At 43.9% G+C, this 14,476-nt stretch overlaps 1 protein-coding gene across 6 annotated transcripts in view; it reads right to left on the bottom strand.

The window, feature by feature from the left end:
• LOC147635362 (uncharacterized) overlaps window positions 1-14,476 on the bottom strand; it is a 47,885-nt gene that overhangs the window by 28,313 nt on the left and 5,096 nt on the right. For 3 of the 6 annotated variants that reach the window (XM_086802611.1, XM_086802614.1, XM_086802612.1), the window contains exons 2-6: window positions 6,670-6,866; window positions 6,258-6,400; window positions 5,956-6,137; window positions 5,580-5,733; window positions 5,089-5,358 (exon numbers count right to left, since the gene is read on the bottom strand). In XM_086802611.1, coding sequence (XP_086658737.1) covers window positions 5,089-5,358; window positions 5,580-5,733; window positions 5,956-6,137; window positions 6,258-6,400; window positions 6,670-6,823 — 903 coding nt within the window. In that variant the 5' untranslated portion in view covers window positions 6,824-6,866. The remainder of the gene's footprint in view (window positions 1-5,088; window positions 5,359-5,579; window positions 5,734-5,955; window positions 6,138-6,257; window positions 6,401-6,669; window positions 6,867-14,476) is intronic. The other 3 variants (XM_086802608.1, XM_086802613.1, XM_086802609.1) reach the window with 1 other exon arrangement.

Raw genomic sequence — 14,476 nt, 5'->3', positions numbered from 1 at the left:
TAGAGCACACCCAGGCATGTTCTTCAGGGAGCTGTGGACACCCCCTTCACTGATGTATACCATTTTATACCCCCAGTATGGTACAGGATGGAGCTAGCTAGGTTGCATATCATGATTGTATACTCCATGCATATAGCTTTGCATTTCTCCTAGTAGTAGAGCTCCATCCCCTGCACACCCAGATTCAGTTTTTTTTTGTTCAGTACTTTTTCATTTTGTTGGGATGACAGAGGATACCCCATACAGGTACTCCGATTTGTCTCATAGGCCGAGTTCGGTCTTTTGGAAGACGTTAATAAAATCTTTCTTTCTTTCTTTCTTTCTCTCTCTCTCTCATTTTCTGTGTGTGAGCTTCTCTACCCTGCACCTAACCCTAATGTGCAGGTTTGTGTGTGTGAGTGTGTGAGTCCAACACCCAACAATTGGTATCAGAGCTGGGAGCTAGGAGCTGGCCTTGAAATTCTGCTGCTGGAAGAAAGCCTGCGAATTTCCATCGACAGACTGTGGATTTCTGTCGCGCCGGACTGCCTGTTTCCGTCCGTCGGTTCCGTCGTTGCTCCACCGTCCGGCCACCGCAAACACACGGCACTAGTGGGGAGCCCACCACCACACCGCCTTGTCCAACCGGCGACGTTAGTGCCCACAGCCCCGCCGCCGCCCAGCACAGCACCGCACCGCACCGCACCCACTCCGTGCCGGCTGCTACTCTGTTCATCCGACAGCAACTCCGTCCCGGCCGCCGTCGCCCGTTGCTGTTCCGTTCCCGCGGCGTCCGCCCGTCCTGCTCTGACCTCCGCACACAGTACCCGCCCCGTCCTGCTCCATTCTGGCCGGCACGTCCTGCTCCGACCTCCGCACGCGGCCAACCCGTTCCTAGCCCCCCTTAGCCCAAGGCCGCCGGCGGGTCCTGCCCGACACCAGCGCCCAACGCGTGCCTCCTAGCCTGACCGCTCTCTGCGCGACGCCTACAACTGTCCACTCTGTGCGCCCTCATCGACACCTGCCCAGCTACGACTCCCTCCCAGCCGACGCCTCTGCTGGTCCGCCACCGCCCAAAGCCCGCATCCGTCGCTGGTCCGCCGCCCAGAGGCCACCGCCTCCGTCCGCCGAAGCTCAATGCCCAGGCCTCTTCCCGACTGTGCTTCCGTACTGCATCTTCCCGGCTGTGCATCAGTACTGCCCACACATGCAGGTACCTTTGTTTCAGCAAACAAAAAAATTAAACAAAGTAAACAAAATAAGCTTTGCAGGCACTCCGCTCCAGATTCGACAAATTTTGGGGGTTTGCCAGGAAGATTTGAAAGCTTGCAGGTGGCACAAGATTCGTGCAATTTGGGGGATTTCTCAATTTGAGGCAAAATTGAAAAATTGCAATTTGAGGGTTTTCAAAATTGAGATCAAAATCAGCAAATTGAACCTCTTTCAGCTGCAGAAATTTGGGGCTTTTGTGAAAATTGGCCAATTAGATGCACATTGAAGCGATTGGAGTGCATAAAAATTGGGGATTTTCTGATTGGAGCATGTAATTGGGCATTACAGCTACAATTTGTCGCGTAGGTATACACATTGTGTTTAATTGGACAATTTGGTGCAGGTTTACACTTGCTTTGATTTGCAGGCATACATTTGCACAGGACATTTGGTTGCCTGGCAGTGCACATTGGTGCTTGGTTTGCTTGCAAGTATATTTTGTTGACATGGCACAGAATGCTACATGTATTTGGTGTGCTGACCAGGAGGATAAGCTGGATGGATCTAACTACTCCCTCTGGAGTTTCATGATCCGTAATTTGCTGGTAGCCAAAGGGCTTTGGGGCATCGTGTGTGGTGATGACACACGCCCACTTACCATACAGCCAGCCACGCCTCAAAGGGGAGGTGCTCAAAGAGCTCCTGATGTAGAACCTGCTCCTACACAAGAGCAGAAGAGATGGGACTCTAGAGATGCACAGGCCATGTCATTGATAGCCCTTTCAGTGAAAAGGACTATTATTCTGCACATTCGTTCTTGCAAGACATCGAAGCTTGCATGGGACACATTGGAAGCAATGTATCAGGTACGCAACGAGGCAAGAGTTGCCTACTCGAAGAGGCAATTGGATCTTCTTTCTATGGATGAGGGTGACTCCATGGCAGATCATCTCACCAACAAGAAAGATTTGCAGGAACAATTGCTCAACATTGATGAGGTTATCCCAGACAAACAGATGGTCACCAACACTCTTCATTCTTTACCGCCTTCCTACTTGGGCTTTCACACCTCTCTCAACCTCTCAATGAGAGGAGGTGCTGATCCCGTCACTTTTGAAGAGCTCGTGGGTTTACTCTTGCAGGAAGAGCAAACAAGAGCAAACTTATCGAGCATCCGTGGTGGAGACAAGGCATTTACAGCCAAGGATAAGGGTAAAGCAAAGAGCTTTAGGCATGGGGGACAACAGTCTAGCAAGGCTGGTCATGGACAGCCCTCTTCTAGTGGTGAAAAGTCTGACAAAGGGGATGCAAACAAGCCCAAAAAGAAGGGCAAATGTCACTACTGCAATAAGCCTGGATACTACATCAGTGAATGTAGGAAGCGGATTGCAACAGAGAAAAGGAAAGAAGCAGGATGAGCAAAAGAAAATCTGCTTGGCTCCAAACTCAAAGTAGAACTGTGAACACATCACATCTAAGAACCTCAAATAAATGAACATGGAACACATCCTGTCCATAGTCTCTGCTGACCAATAGTTCTGGAACTCATCCGAACCATGAAGGAAACTTGGTTGATCCTAGAACTCATCCGAACCATGAAGGAAACTTGGTTGATCCTGGAACTCATCCGTACCATCAAGTGAACTTGCTTGTCTTTATACTTGGAACTCCGACATACGGGTCCCATGCTCCAGATTTAATATAAGAGAGCTTTTGAAAGCCCCCTCTCCCACCCACAAGCCGTTTCTGGAAGACAGCACGCGGGGGGATGCCCTTAGGATCAAAGCAGGACACCAGTCATGTTCTCTCCAGTCTGTAAGGCCTTGGGAGAGCTGGGGTTATCACTAGACGAGTCTGTGTCAGTGTCATGTGACTTGTCTTTGCCCTTCTTTGAAGACTTGCCCTTGTCCTTGGCTTTGCCTTTGTCCTTTGACAGGTGCCCTTTCTTCCCACACTTGTAACACCGACTCTGAACTTTCTTCTGCACCGTCCTCGCGAGTGCCTGATCAGGTCCAATAGACGATGAAACTTTCAATTTCCCCTGCGAAACTAGGATGGATTCCTCTTCCAAGAGGAGAGTACACAAATCATCAAACTCGAGGGAACGTGTTGTGATCTGAACCCACAAAGCTCGGGAAACCATGTCATAATCTGTAGGAAGCCTGATGAGGAGGAGACTGAGAAGAGGTCAGGGTAGTACCCATTGCCACTAATAGGTCATGGATTACCTTAACCTTCATCACAAACGACTGCATGGAAGAGCTGACCCAATAGACCGCATTGTAGAGTCCCGTGCATATAGATCTGTCAGCTTTCTCCAAACACAAGCAGCACAATCCAATGTTTGCACGGCGGGGGAGACCTCGGGTGAGATGGCTCGTACAAGTGCAGAGTGAGCTTTTGAGTCTTGATTCTCCCAAGCTGAAAGTTCTATGAGAAAGGCATTCTCCTGGTCCTGAGTCCACTTCCTAGAGCTGGTAGGGCGTTCGGGCTTTCGTTCGTGGCCCTGAACAATCTCCCAGAGTCCCTTGTGTGTGAACCAGACCTTCATCTGTAGCTTCCAATGATCATAGTTTGAACCACTGAGCTTGTCCTCCTTGTTCGTGCAGGGGGGACCCATGTCTACCTCAAAGAAGCTATGTCTCAAACAGCCTCTGTAGCTAAGCAATCCACGTTCTCTCTCAAGCACCTTTCCACAGGATCCAACTAGGACTAGTAGCCCCCTCTGAAGATGCAAGCTGGATAGCAGCAAAAGAAACCCAAAACACACCACCAGGAACCTCCTACCGGAAGGGGGAGGGGATCTTGGAGGGAGAAGAGCTGATGTGCCACTTGTCAGGCAAAAAATATCCTTCAATAACCTGCCACAAAATTGATGCCATTACTGAATTTGCAGCGAGAACTCCTCCACTTGCCTCTGTAGAAGAAAACGCAGCCTGGGGGCTGGCCGACAGCAGTAGGAGGGCTTGTAGATCAAAAAACGCAGCTAATGAAGAAAACGCAGCCACTGTTGAAGTATCTACAATCTAGGGAAGCAAAAAACGCAAGGCATAGTTGAAGAAGGAGAGAGACATAGAGCAGCCTAAGCGTATGATACCATGAAAGAATGTGCACAAACGGAAGCAAATAAACATGAGAGAGAGAAAGATTGCAAGCAAGAACAAGAGCTTTATTAGCTTGAGGTTACAGAGTACAAGAGCCAGCAAATAGGACAATGTAAGATGATTGAATGAATAAAAGAGAGCAACTCTTATATACTCGTGCATGAAGCAAGTTGGCTGTAGAAAACAGGCCGACAGGACCTCCACGACAACAAAAGAAGATGCAATATTTTAACATAGCTCACTTACACTCACACCCGGAGATGATGCTCCGAGGGATTTTTGCCTCGCCATCGCCTATGTATCACATATTACACCCCCATTATGGTATTGGTTGGAGCTAGACAGATCTGCATTGCATTCTTGTATACCCTACGCATATAGGTTGCATACTGAGCCTTTAGCAGTAGTGCTCCATCCATCACCCCCCCCCCCCACTAGCTCAGTACTTTCATAGTTTATTTCATGTTTATTTTGTCCTTTTTTTTCCTGGACATCCAGAGGACATTGACAGTTGTACATTGATTTGTCTCATAGGTCGAGTTCGGCCTCTAGTAGAGGTTAATACAGCTTTCTTTCTTTCTTTCTTTCTCTCTCTCACACACACATTTTTCCAGGCCTACGTTCTTTCTTTCTTTTTTCTCACTCTCATGTTGTTTCTTTGCTTCAGATTCTAATCATGCCCAAAATCTGAAGAAAAAAAAAGTGAAACACCAAACAGTATTTGAGAGATGGACATAAAGTTGATACTGACATAGTGAAGATAATGTTTACAAGCCAAACAAAGATACACTACCTTATTCAGATCAGTATGAGAAGGCCTGATCGGTTCACTCTCTGATCCATCCACCAGATTGGCATCAACATCATTCAAAGATTCTTCAGAATTCGCTCCGCTGTGTTTGTCAGTATTTGTACCCTCAGTTGCATATTCAAACCCATAATACATGTCTAAAGAACTTTCATCACTGTGTTTGTCAATATCTACTCTCTGTAGTAGTTTAAGTGAGAATCTACTCTTTTCATCCATTGATTCCAAAGTTTTGTGCAAGCCATCACTTCTTTCCTGGAAATTTGAAAAAAATGCCTGCCCTTTAAAGATTTTTGTGCAAAACAGCACACTGCGCTCCTTTCTTGTGTCTCCCTAATTCATAATAACTCTAGATTATCCAAGTCTTAAATTTCCTTAAGATGAAAGGTAACTGTGTGTCTTTCATGAGTTTAACAAAGATTTCTTTCATGAGTTTGACAAAGATTTGAACTCTCAGCCAGATGGAGATGCTTTACTTTCTGCTGTTCGATTTCACGAGCAATCCTCGAAGCTTCCTTCTCCCGTTCTCTCATTTCAGGGCCCGTTTCCAATCTTGTGGTATATAAATTCTCGTCATACGTGGAAGTTACATGAAACAATCTTTCGTTGGTCTCAAATTGGTCCCATTTTCTGAGAATACATCATAAAACTGTTTAAAAACAGTAACTTCTGCAACACAATAAAGAGTAAAGACAATGTCCACGTGAAATTCCATCATTTATATGGTTCACTAAGACCTTGCGAAGCTGTCCATTTAAAAATCCAGTACCAAATCTTTCTCAAGCAAACTTGTGTTTTTTAATCAAGTATCATGCAATCTTTTCACTTGCCCTCCATTTTAAAAGCACTCGCCTGCTAGAGATGGCAGATTCCAAGTCTATAGCTGTTAGATTATCCTTGTCTGAAGACCAAGGTTTGAGTTCATGTTCTGGCTTTCTATGCCAGCCCTGCGATAAGTATGAGTCTGTAACAAGCTCTGTACGGTTTTTACTAGCACGACCCTTTTTCAGGACATCTCTGTTCAGAGGAACATCCTGCAGAGGCAAAATAGATATTTATCCTTAAAAGATATAAGATACAATATAAGATACATACCCATTTATGGTACAAATACTAGCAGAACCTGGATTGCAGGCACTGGAGTGTATACCTACCTTTGCTATAATCTGCACAAGATCTTTGGCATGAATTATAAGTGCTTTTACAGGTTGTCGTCTTACATGTTGGATTACTTCACTACTTGCTCCATTCAGTGAATTTTTATGAGTAGTAACCCAGGCCATTTTTAGTACAATGCCTGTTACAAAAGCCACCGCTACAATCACTCCATTAGGTTCAGACAAAGCAAGCATCACACGTAATAGCAGATGTCTGCACTAGCAGCTGAATGTAAGTGCTAATAAGGCTGGAAAATCTTAAGCGCTCATCAAAAGTTTGTGTAGACAGAACAGTTCTCTTAATGAGGCTCACAACTTAGACTTTGCACACTTTATGACATGCAATCAATATTTCACTGAGTGACACATGCTTCCCTGCATCAAAGAAGGCATGGCATTAAGAACCAACCGTAGTCCTTTTCAGCACTTGCTGTGTGAAAGATGCCTGAGTAGACGGACCCATTTTTCACCTGAACTTCTACTGGCAGGCCAACTAAGCATGCTGTTACACATATTAAGTGATCACTCAGATTCCCAAGTTCCTGCATCCGTGAATGACTCATGCTTCAACTTCAACTGATCAAAGTTGTGTGATGGTTATCAAAACTGCATCATCACATCACATCTCCGAATCAAATTTTTTTGGATTTAAATCTAGACTTAAAAATCTCTCTCTCTCTCTCTCTCTCTCTCTCTCTCTCTCTCTCTCTGTGGACAGCTATCGATGTCCATGGGCCCCAGGTCCACGACAGCTCTGCACAAGGCAGCTCCAGATCGGGGAGATTCTCCAGCAATATAGAGAATCTACCCCAGAGGGTGACTCGGTGAGTCTCTCGGCAGTCATAGACTCATCTATGCTAGATATTATGGATGGATGAGGATGATGATACCAACTTGGAGATGTATCTCTTACATGTACTCACATGCTCACCATAGTGCACACCACGCTCATGCTCATGCTGATGATGAGATAGACATACAGCTCATCTATCTTTTTGTATGAGTTTTTTTCAGTTTTATTAGTCTTTTCCATCGCGCAATACCACATGGACCTCTTGTACCACTTTTGTTCTCATAGACCCATTGTGACTTTTGAAAACGTCTCTCTCTCTCTCTCTCTCTCTCTCTCTCTCTCTCTCCATCGCCAGATCAGAGCCATTATTGCTCGGCATCGGAGGCGCCTACCTTGCTTCTATGACCTCTCCATTCTAGACAGCCCCATGGCGGAGATACTTGATCTAAGGAGAGGGCAACACTTCAACTGATCAGCATACATGGATCTACTTGATATACCTTTTGCAGTATTTTCTACTCAATATCATCTCGGAGTCTTACAGTTCTGTTCTTATAACTGTAGGACAATCAGTTTATTGTACTTTTTAGTCTCATTTAGTTGTTCTCTTTGATGAGACACCAACTTCAGATGTATTCTCATTTTTGGTCTCATAGGCCACTATGGCCTCTTAGAGACGTTAATATATCATTTCATTTCTCTCTCTCTCAGATCCAAGACATGCTCCACCGCCATCGAGCTACCTTTCCACGTGACATAGCTGAGGGAGACCTCTCGGCCATACTCATTAGCCCCATGCTTGATATTTTGGAGAGTGGTATACCATCTACTCGGAGCTGATGTTGCTCTCACGTTTCTATGTTCTTAGTATTCCATGATGAGTTTCCATGGATAGTTTTGTATCACCCCAGTGAGATAGCTATGTTTATGTTTTCTTTCTGTTTTATTTTCCATTCCATGATGAGATATGCCATGGACATTATTGTATCACTTTGGTCTCATGGGCCCATTGGGTCTTTAGTAGATGCTTAATATATCTTTCTCTCTCTCTCTCTCTCTCTCTCTCTCTCTCTCTCTCTCTCTCTCGGGCTTTGGCACACCTCCTCCCCAACTTCTCCATCCTGCCACCCCCCTTTGAAGCTGACCATCCCTACCTCTCTTTCACTCTTACCTGCACACCACCCGTGTCACGATCTTTATGACACTTGGAGAAAAATTACTCAAACTCAAACACAAAAATTAATAAAACATAGACTTTGCACAAATTGAATATCAAAACCTTACGTAAACAAATAGAGAAGAGGTCACTGTTAACACAAGGTTGGGTTCAATCTCCCCTGGGTGAGTGTGGTTCATCGTACCGCCCACCCATATTTAAATATATTAATGCTTGCTTTTTACAAAAAGATTCTCCAAAAATGAAGCCTAATAGCTTTTTGAGTCTTTGAGCGTACAAGCTCCTTCCAAAATATGGAAGCCTAATTATAGAGTCTTGGGCCTACCAAAAGCATAAAATACTAATTGGTATATACAAAGGTTTGAGACTAAGGTCTTCCAAAAATATAAATGCCAAATATGAAAACCTAAAAGGTGATCACATGTCTTCCAAGACATCTCATTGTGGTCCAACACATGTTCCACCCACGACTAACACATAGTCCACCACTCAATCATCGCCTACACCAAAATAATATTAGTCAGCACACACGCAGCCAATTAAACACATTAATCCTGACTTTATCATACCAGTGCAAACAGCTGATTAAACACATTAATCCTAGAAAATGACATAAATAAAAGACGCATCCCATACACAAATACTGACCCGATCTACATACTTCACATATGGAATTAAAATAATGGCATGCCACATCACCCACATTCCTATGTGAAAGCAATGATCACATGGACGTTCCCACTTGACCATAGAGTTCATCACTAACATTCCCTCTTCCTCGGGTTACAATTGATCTCAATTGCATGTATGGTATCACTGGATGAGATTCTGGTAAGAACAGAAAAACCTTGCTGACATCCAATTAGCATCTTCAATATAGAATGGTTCTTGAAGGTCACAAGATACTTGATATAAGTGTTGCCAATGCGTGTATTGGTACTTGAGTCTCATTTTCTCAATGCGAAGAAGTACATAGTCGCTTTCATTGAAGATGACATGTTTGTGTTTATGATTCGCATATTTCATGTACTTTTCTTGTGCTTTTTAAATGTTCTCTTTCACTAAACTATGGATTTGGTCAAAGTCTCTAACAAATGAGTCTATAGCCTCTATAGAATATTCAAAACGAGTCGTAGGAGTTGGCAAAGCCTTTCCATAGACTATCTCAACAGGTGCTCTCTTGATAGCAGTGTACTTGAGTCTCATTTTCTCAATGCGAAGAAGTACATAGTCACTTTCATTCAAGATGACATGTTTGCGTTTATGGTTCGCATATTTCATGTACTTTTCTTGTGCTTTTTGAATGTTCTCTTTCACTAAACTATGGATTTGGTCAAAGTCTCTAACAAATGAGTCTGCAACCTCTATAGAATATGAAAAACGAGTCGTAGGAGTTGGCAAAGTCTCCATAAACTATCTCAATAGATGCTCTCTTGATAGCAGTGTATGGCCAGTTGTTATATACAAATTGAATAATATGTAAACACTTGTCCCACTGCATATGCTGAGATGAAACATAGGATCTAAGCAAATCAAGAATGGTACTATTTGGAACTTCAGTTTGACCATTTGACTCTGGATAAAAAGGAATAGAAAATTCAAGTTTTGTACTAAGATTGTTAGACAATGTAGTCCAAAAATCACTCTACAAAACTTTCTATCTCTATCATAAAGAATGATCTTTGGTAAGCTTGTTTAATGAACATATGTGCAACTTGATAAGCAATCAATGTCTTTTTGCAAGTAATGAAATAAGTCTATTTCCTAAATCTAGCAACAATAGTCCAAATCATATCATTCTTGCTAGCAGTCAAAGGAAAACCGGAAATGAAATCCATGCGTAAGTAATCCAAATTTATTTCCTTTATGACTATCTCTTTTGACATGTAACATATTCAGAAACAAACTTTGCAATGTCATGACGCATGTTAGACCAAAAGAAATCTCTAGCAACAATTTTAAAAGTAGATGAGACACCTCTATGTCCAACATAAAGAGTTGATGAGATTATTCAATGATGACTTACCTAAATGGTCTAGTGATGCACAATTTCTTTTGGAAGGACAGAAATCCATCATCATATAAGCAACCTAAATGTGGCAATCAATCATTATCCTTCATTTTGTTATATGTATCAAAAAAGTCACGATCATTTTCATAGGTTAATTCATGTTGCCAAATAAAATACCCTCAATAACAGATATATTATTAATACTAAGTCTTCTACTCAAAGCATCAACTACAACATTCTCACGTCCAGGAGTGTATTGAATAGCTGGCTGACAACTTTGAATAAAAGATGCCCACTTAATCTGCCTATCCGAAATCAAAGATTGTGAAAGCAAATATCCAGAATCTCATCCACTAATACCATACATGCAATTGAGGTCGATTGCAACCCCTCCAAGAGGGAATGTTAGTCATAAACTCTATGGTCAAGTGGAGACGTCCATGCGATTATTGCTTTCACATAGAAATGTGGGTGATGTGGCATGCCATTATTTTAATTCCATATGTGAAGTATGTAGATCGGGTCAGTATTTGTGTATGGGATGCACCTTTTATTTATATCATTTTTCAGGATTAATATATTTAATCAGCTATGTGCGCTGGTATGATATAGTCAAGATTAATGTGTTTAATTAGCTGTGTGTGCTAACTAATATTATTTTGGTGTAAGCGATGATTGAGTGGCTGGCTATGTATTAGTCACGAGTGGAACATATGTTGGACCACAATGAGATACCTTGGAAGAAATGTGATCATGTCATGGCCCTGTGAAAATGGAACAGTACAAGTGTGGGCATGGTGGTTGCAGAGTCAGAATATTTTATGATTCACATGGGGGGGTGCCCGGACAGAGTTTAAGATGTGTGGACATCCCTAGGTGTGAAGGGGAGAACTAGAAACATTAAACTTTAATGTTTATTAAAGTTTGCCCCTAGGCCTTAGTGGCCCTAGGGAACTTATTAAAGTTTGGGGGCCCTAGGGATTATTTTGGGTAGGAGTGTTTCTCTCTCCTCTCTCTCTCTCTTCCCTTTTTGGGAGTCGTGGAGCAAAAGTGGAGGAGCCTTCATGCGCATGATTCACAAGCGTGGAAAAAGCTGAGGAAGCTCTAGGCGGCTGCTGAAGACTGGTCTAGCTGCTGTTTTTCTGTGAACTGTGTGTTGAAGAAGGCTGCACAACAGCCGTACAGTACTGTACGACTGCAGGGATTGCTGTGGACAGAGAAGCGCAGGTCTGTGGGACTGGTACAGGCGCCTGCAACTGCAGAATACAGGCTATACAGTGCTGTACGACTGCAAGTACAGCCCTGTACTTTCTGCAGGTACACTGTACGGCCAGTTCTAGGGCAAGTACAGGTGCTGGACAGTACTGTAGCAGGACGGCGCAGGTAACCAGTAGCAAAATCCAGCAGGCGGCTACCTCTGATTCTCTGCAGAAAGACCGTACCGTCAAGTACGGGCAAGTACAGTCAAGTACAATCAAGTACAGTGCTGATTTTCAGATCTGTATTTTCAAGGACAGCATAAGAGTGAACGTCAGGAGGAGGATACACGCAAGTGCAAGCACATGTGTGAAGCAGGGTTGTGGATACAAGTGCCTGCAAGTACAAATTGGTGCTGTTGCTTCCTCCAGTGCTGTTTCACGAGCTGAACTTGGTAAACCTTGTTTCTGTTCATCTATCTCTCTTTCTATTGCTTGATGTCTGTTTACAGATATGAGTTATCTGGCCCCTTGTGAGAGGAGGGGTATGGCAGATTGACAAGGGTTGAGACAGTGTTTGGACAGCACATGTATGTTTGAGCTGAGATGATGTATCATGCACTTGAGTTATGCCAGATGTATGCCCATGGCTGGCCTGCTTAGTGATCTTGGCTGATCAAAGGGAGGCACAGTGTGTTATTGTGGAACACAGATCTGTGTGCATAGATCCTCTGTGCTGAGAAGGATTTGTGGGCCGTCAGATTGGACTTACAGGTGTAAACTCTTGGCTGATCTTTGTGTTGTACTCAGCCATTCATATTATTTTAATTGAATAAAGAAATACCGCAAGGGGCGCCAAGCTGTGGGGCCAACAGGTGTCGCTGTGTTTTCAGATTTGGGCACTCTAGCTCCAATCTGCTTTGTTTTCTCATCTAGACTACAAGTGGACGGGTGATTGCTAATCTACTGCACTCTGGTTTCTATCAGAGGCCGGTTTCAAGGTTCCGTTGCCGGGATAATCATCAACTTTCTGAAGGGGGTGAGCTCGTGGTTGCTTTGAAGAAAGCCATCGCTGAAAATTCAGCAAACATGTCTGATACAGAGGATGAGTACTTCTATCATGAAGAAGAAGAGCAAGAGACTTCTCCTGAAAGAGATGTATCTGAGGATATTTTTGCAGGAGAACAGGCTGCTGATGTTGAGCCTTATGAGGATGTAACACAGCCAGAAGATGTGCATGGTAAAGAGGATGATGATGCTCGGTTCAAAGATCGCTTGGCTAGTGTTATGGATACTTTTATGCAACTCACACAGAGAGAGAGAGATTTGCTGAATTTTTGAGATCTCGCACAGAGCCCCGCACAGAGCCCCAGAAAAAGAAGAAGAAGGTTCGTTCGAAGAATCTTCCACAGGGTCATAGTGGTGCCATCCCACAGGAACCATCTTTTGGCCAGTTTCCGAATATGCAGCATGCTTATGGAGCAAACTCTCAGAGTTCCTTCTATGGACAGCCACCTATTCCTCAGCAGAATATGCATCCAGGTTATTTTGGTGGTGGCTCGGTGTTCCAATCCATGACTGGGGGTTATCCTCAGGGAGGCATGGGTATGTATGGGCCTTTTGGAGCCAATTTTCAGCCTGGCATGCAAGGGAATATGTATGGTGGTATGCAATCCGGTATGGCTGGAAATATGTTTGCAGGCATGCAACCTGGGATGCAAGGCCATATGTTTGGTGGTATGCAGCCAGGTATGCATAATGGAATGTATGGAAACATGGCTGGAATGTATGGTATGCCTGGCATGGGAATGGGAAATGTTGACCCAATGATGGGTATGAATGTTGGGAGCAGCAATCTTGCGAAACCACTTCCATATGATAATCTAACGCCTATGGGAAAGGCGAAGGATTACAAGGAAGGGGGAGCTGCAGTGAAGTTTGACACTTTCAGTGGGGCCAAGGATAAATTGAAGGCACTTACCTTTTTACAGCAGTTTGATGCTGCTTTTTCTGATGGAAATTACACAGAGTCTTCTAAGGTGAGGAAAGCTGCCACTTTTCTTAAGGGCAATGCTTTGCAGTGGTGGTCTACTCTTCTTTTGCAGGGCATAGCACCCACCACATGGGTCCAATTCAAACAGGTTTTCTCTTCCGTATGGCTCACATCTACATTTGAGGTGGATGTTATGACCGCATGGACAAGCTGGATGCTTCAAAGTGTGATAGTTTGGAGGATTATAACAAGAAGTTTTGGGAAGCTCTTCTCCCAGTGACTTCTTATCGTGCCGTGCCATTATCTGAGCAGGTAGAGAAGTATTGTTGTGGGCTGCCCAAGGAGGTACGAGATTATTGTATAAAGACAAGAGTAACGAACATGTCACAGATGATTGAGAATGCTATGACAGCTAATGCGTTACTCACAGGTGGTTCATCTGGATTTAAAGGCAGTAAGAAATTGAGCAAGAAAGCTGAAAAATTTGGGCATGCTTCTCGTGATGCTAAAGGGTCTTCAGAGACAAAGTATAAGAAGTTGCCAATGCCCAAGAGGACTTCTGAGGAAAGACAGGCTTTGAGAGATGCTCAAAAGTGTTTCTACTGTACTGAAGAGGGGCATATGTCATTCAATTGTCCCAAAAGAACGTCCAAAAAGGACTCTGACAATAAAGGAGAGCCCAAGCCAAAGAAACCAAAGCCTTCTGCAGGCTTAGTTCCTGATCTTGTGGGAGAACAGCTAAGTGGTGACGCTACAGAGTTGTGCAGGGCATGGGGCAAAGTGAGAGATCAGAATGCTTTGATCTTCTTTGACACAGGTGCTAGAGCCAACTTCATTTCACCAGATTTGGCTGGCTGATTGGGGATTCGCGCAGAGGAGATGGGGCCGTTACATGAGGCAAATATGGCTTGTCCAGGGTATGCAGAACCCGTTACTCCTATCATTGGGAAGCTTCGGCTTCATTTGCAGGGTTATGTGGACAGGGAAGAGTTCTTCATCATGCCTTTGGATGGCTGTGATGTTTTGTTGGGGATGCCATGGTGCCA

The sequence above is a fragment of the Cibotium barometz genome, chromosome 9, assembly GCF_041138505.1.
Source record: "Cibotium barometz isolate CiBa-2024 chromosome 9, ASM4113850v1, whole genome shotgun sequence".
NCBI lineage: Eukaryota > Viridiplantae > Streptophyta > Polypodiopsida > Cyatheales > Cibotiaceae > Cibotium > Cibotium barometz.
This window is presented reverse-complemented; position numbering and strand designations above follow the sequence as displayed.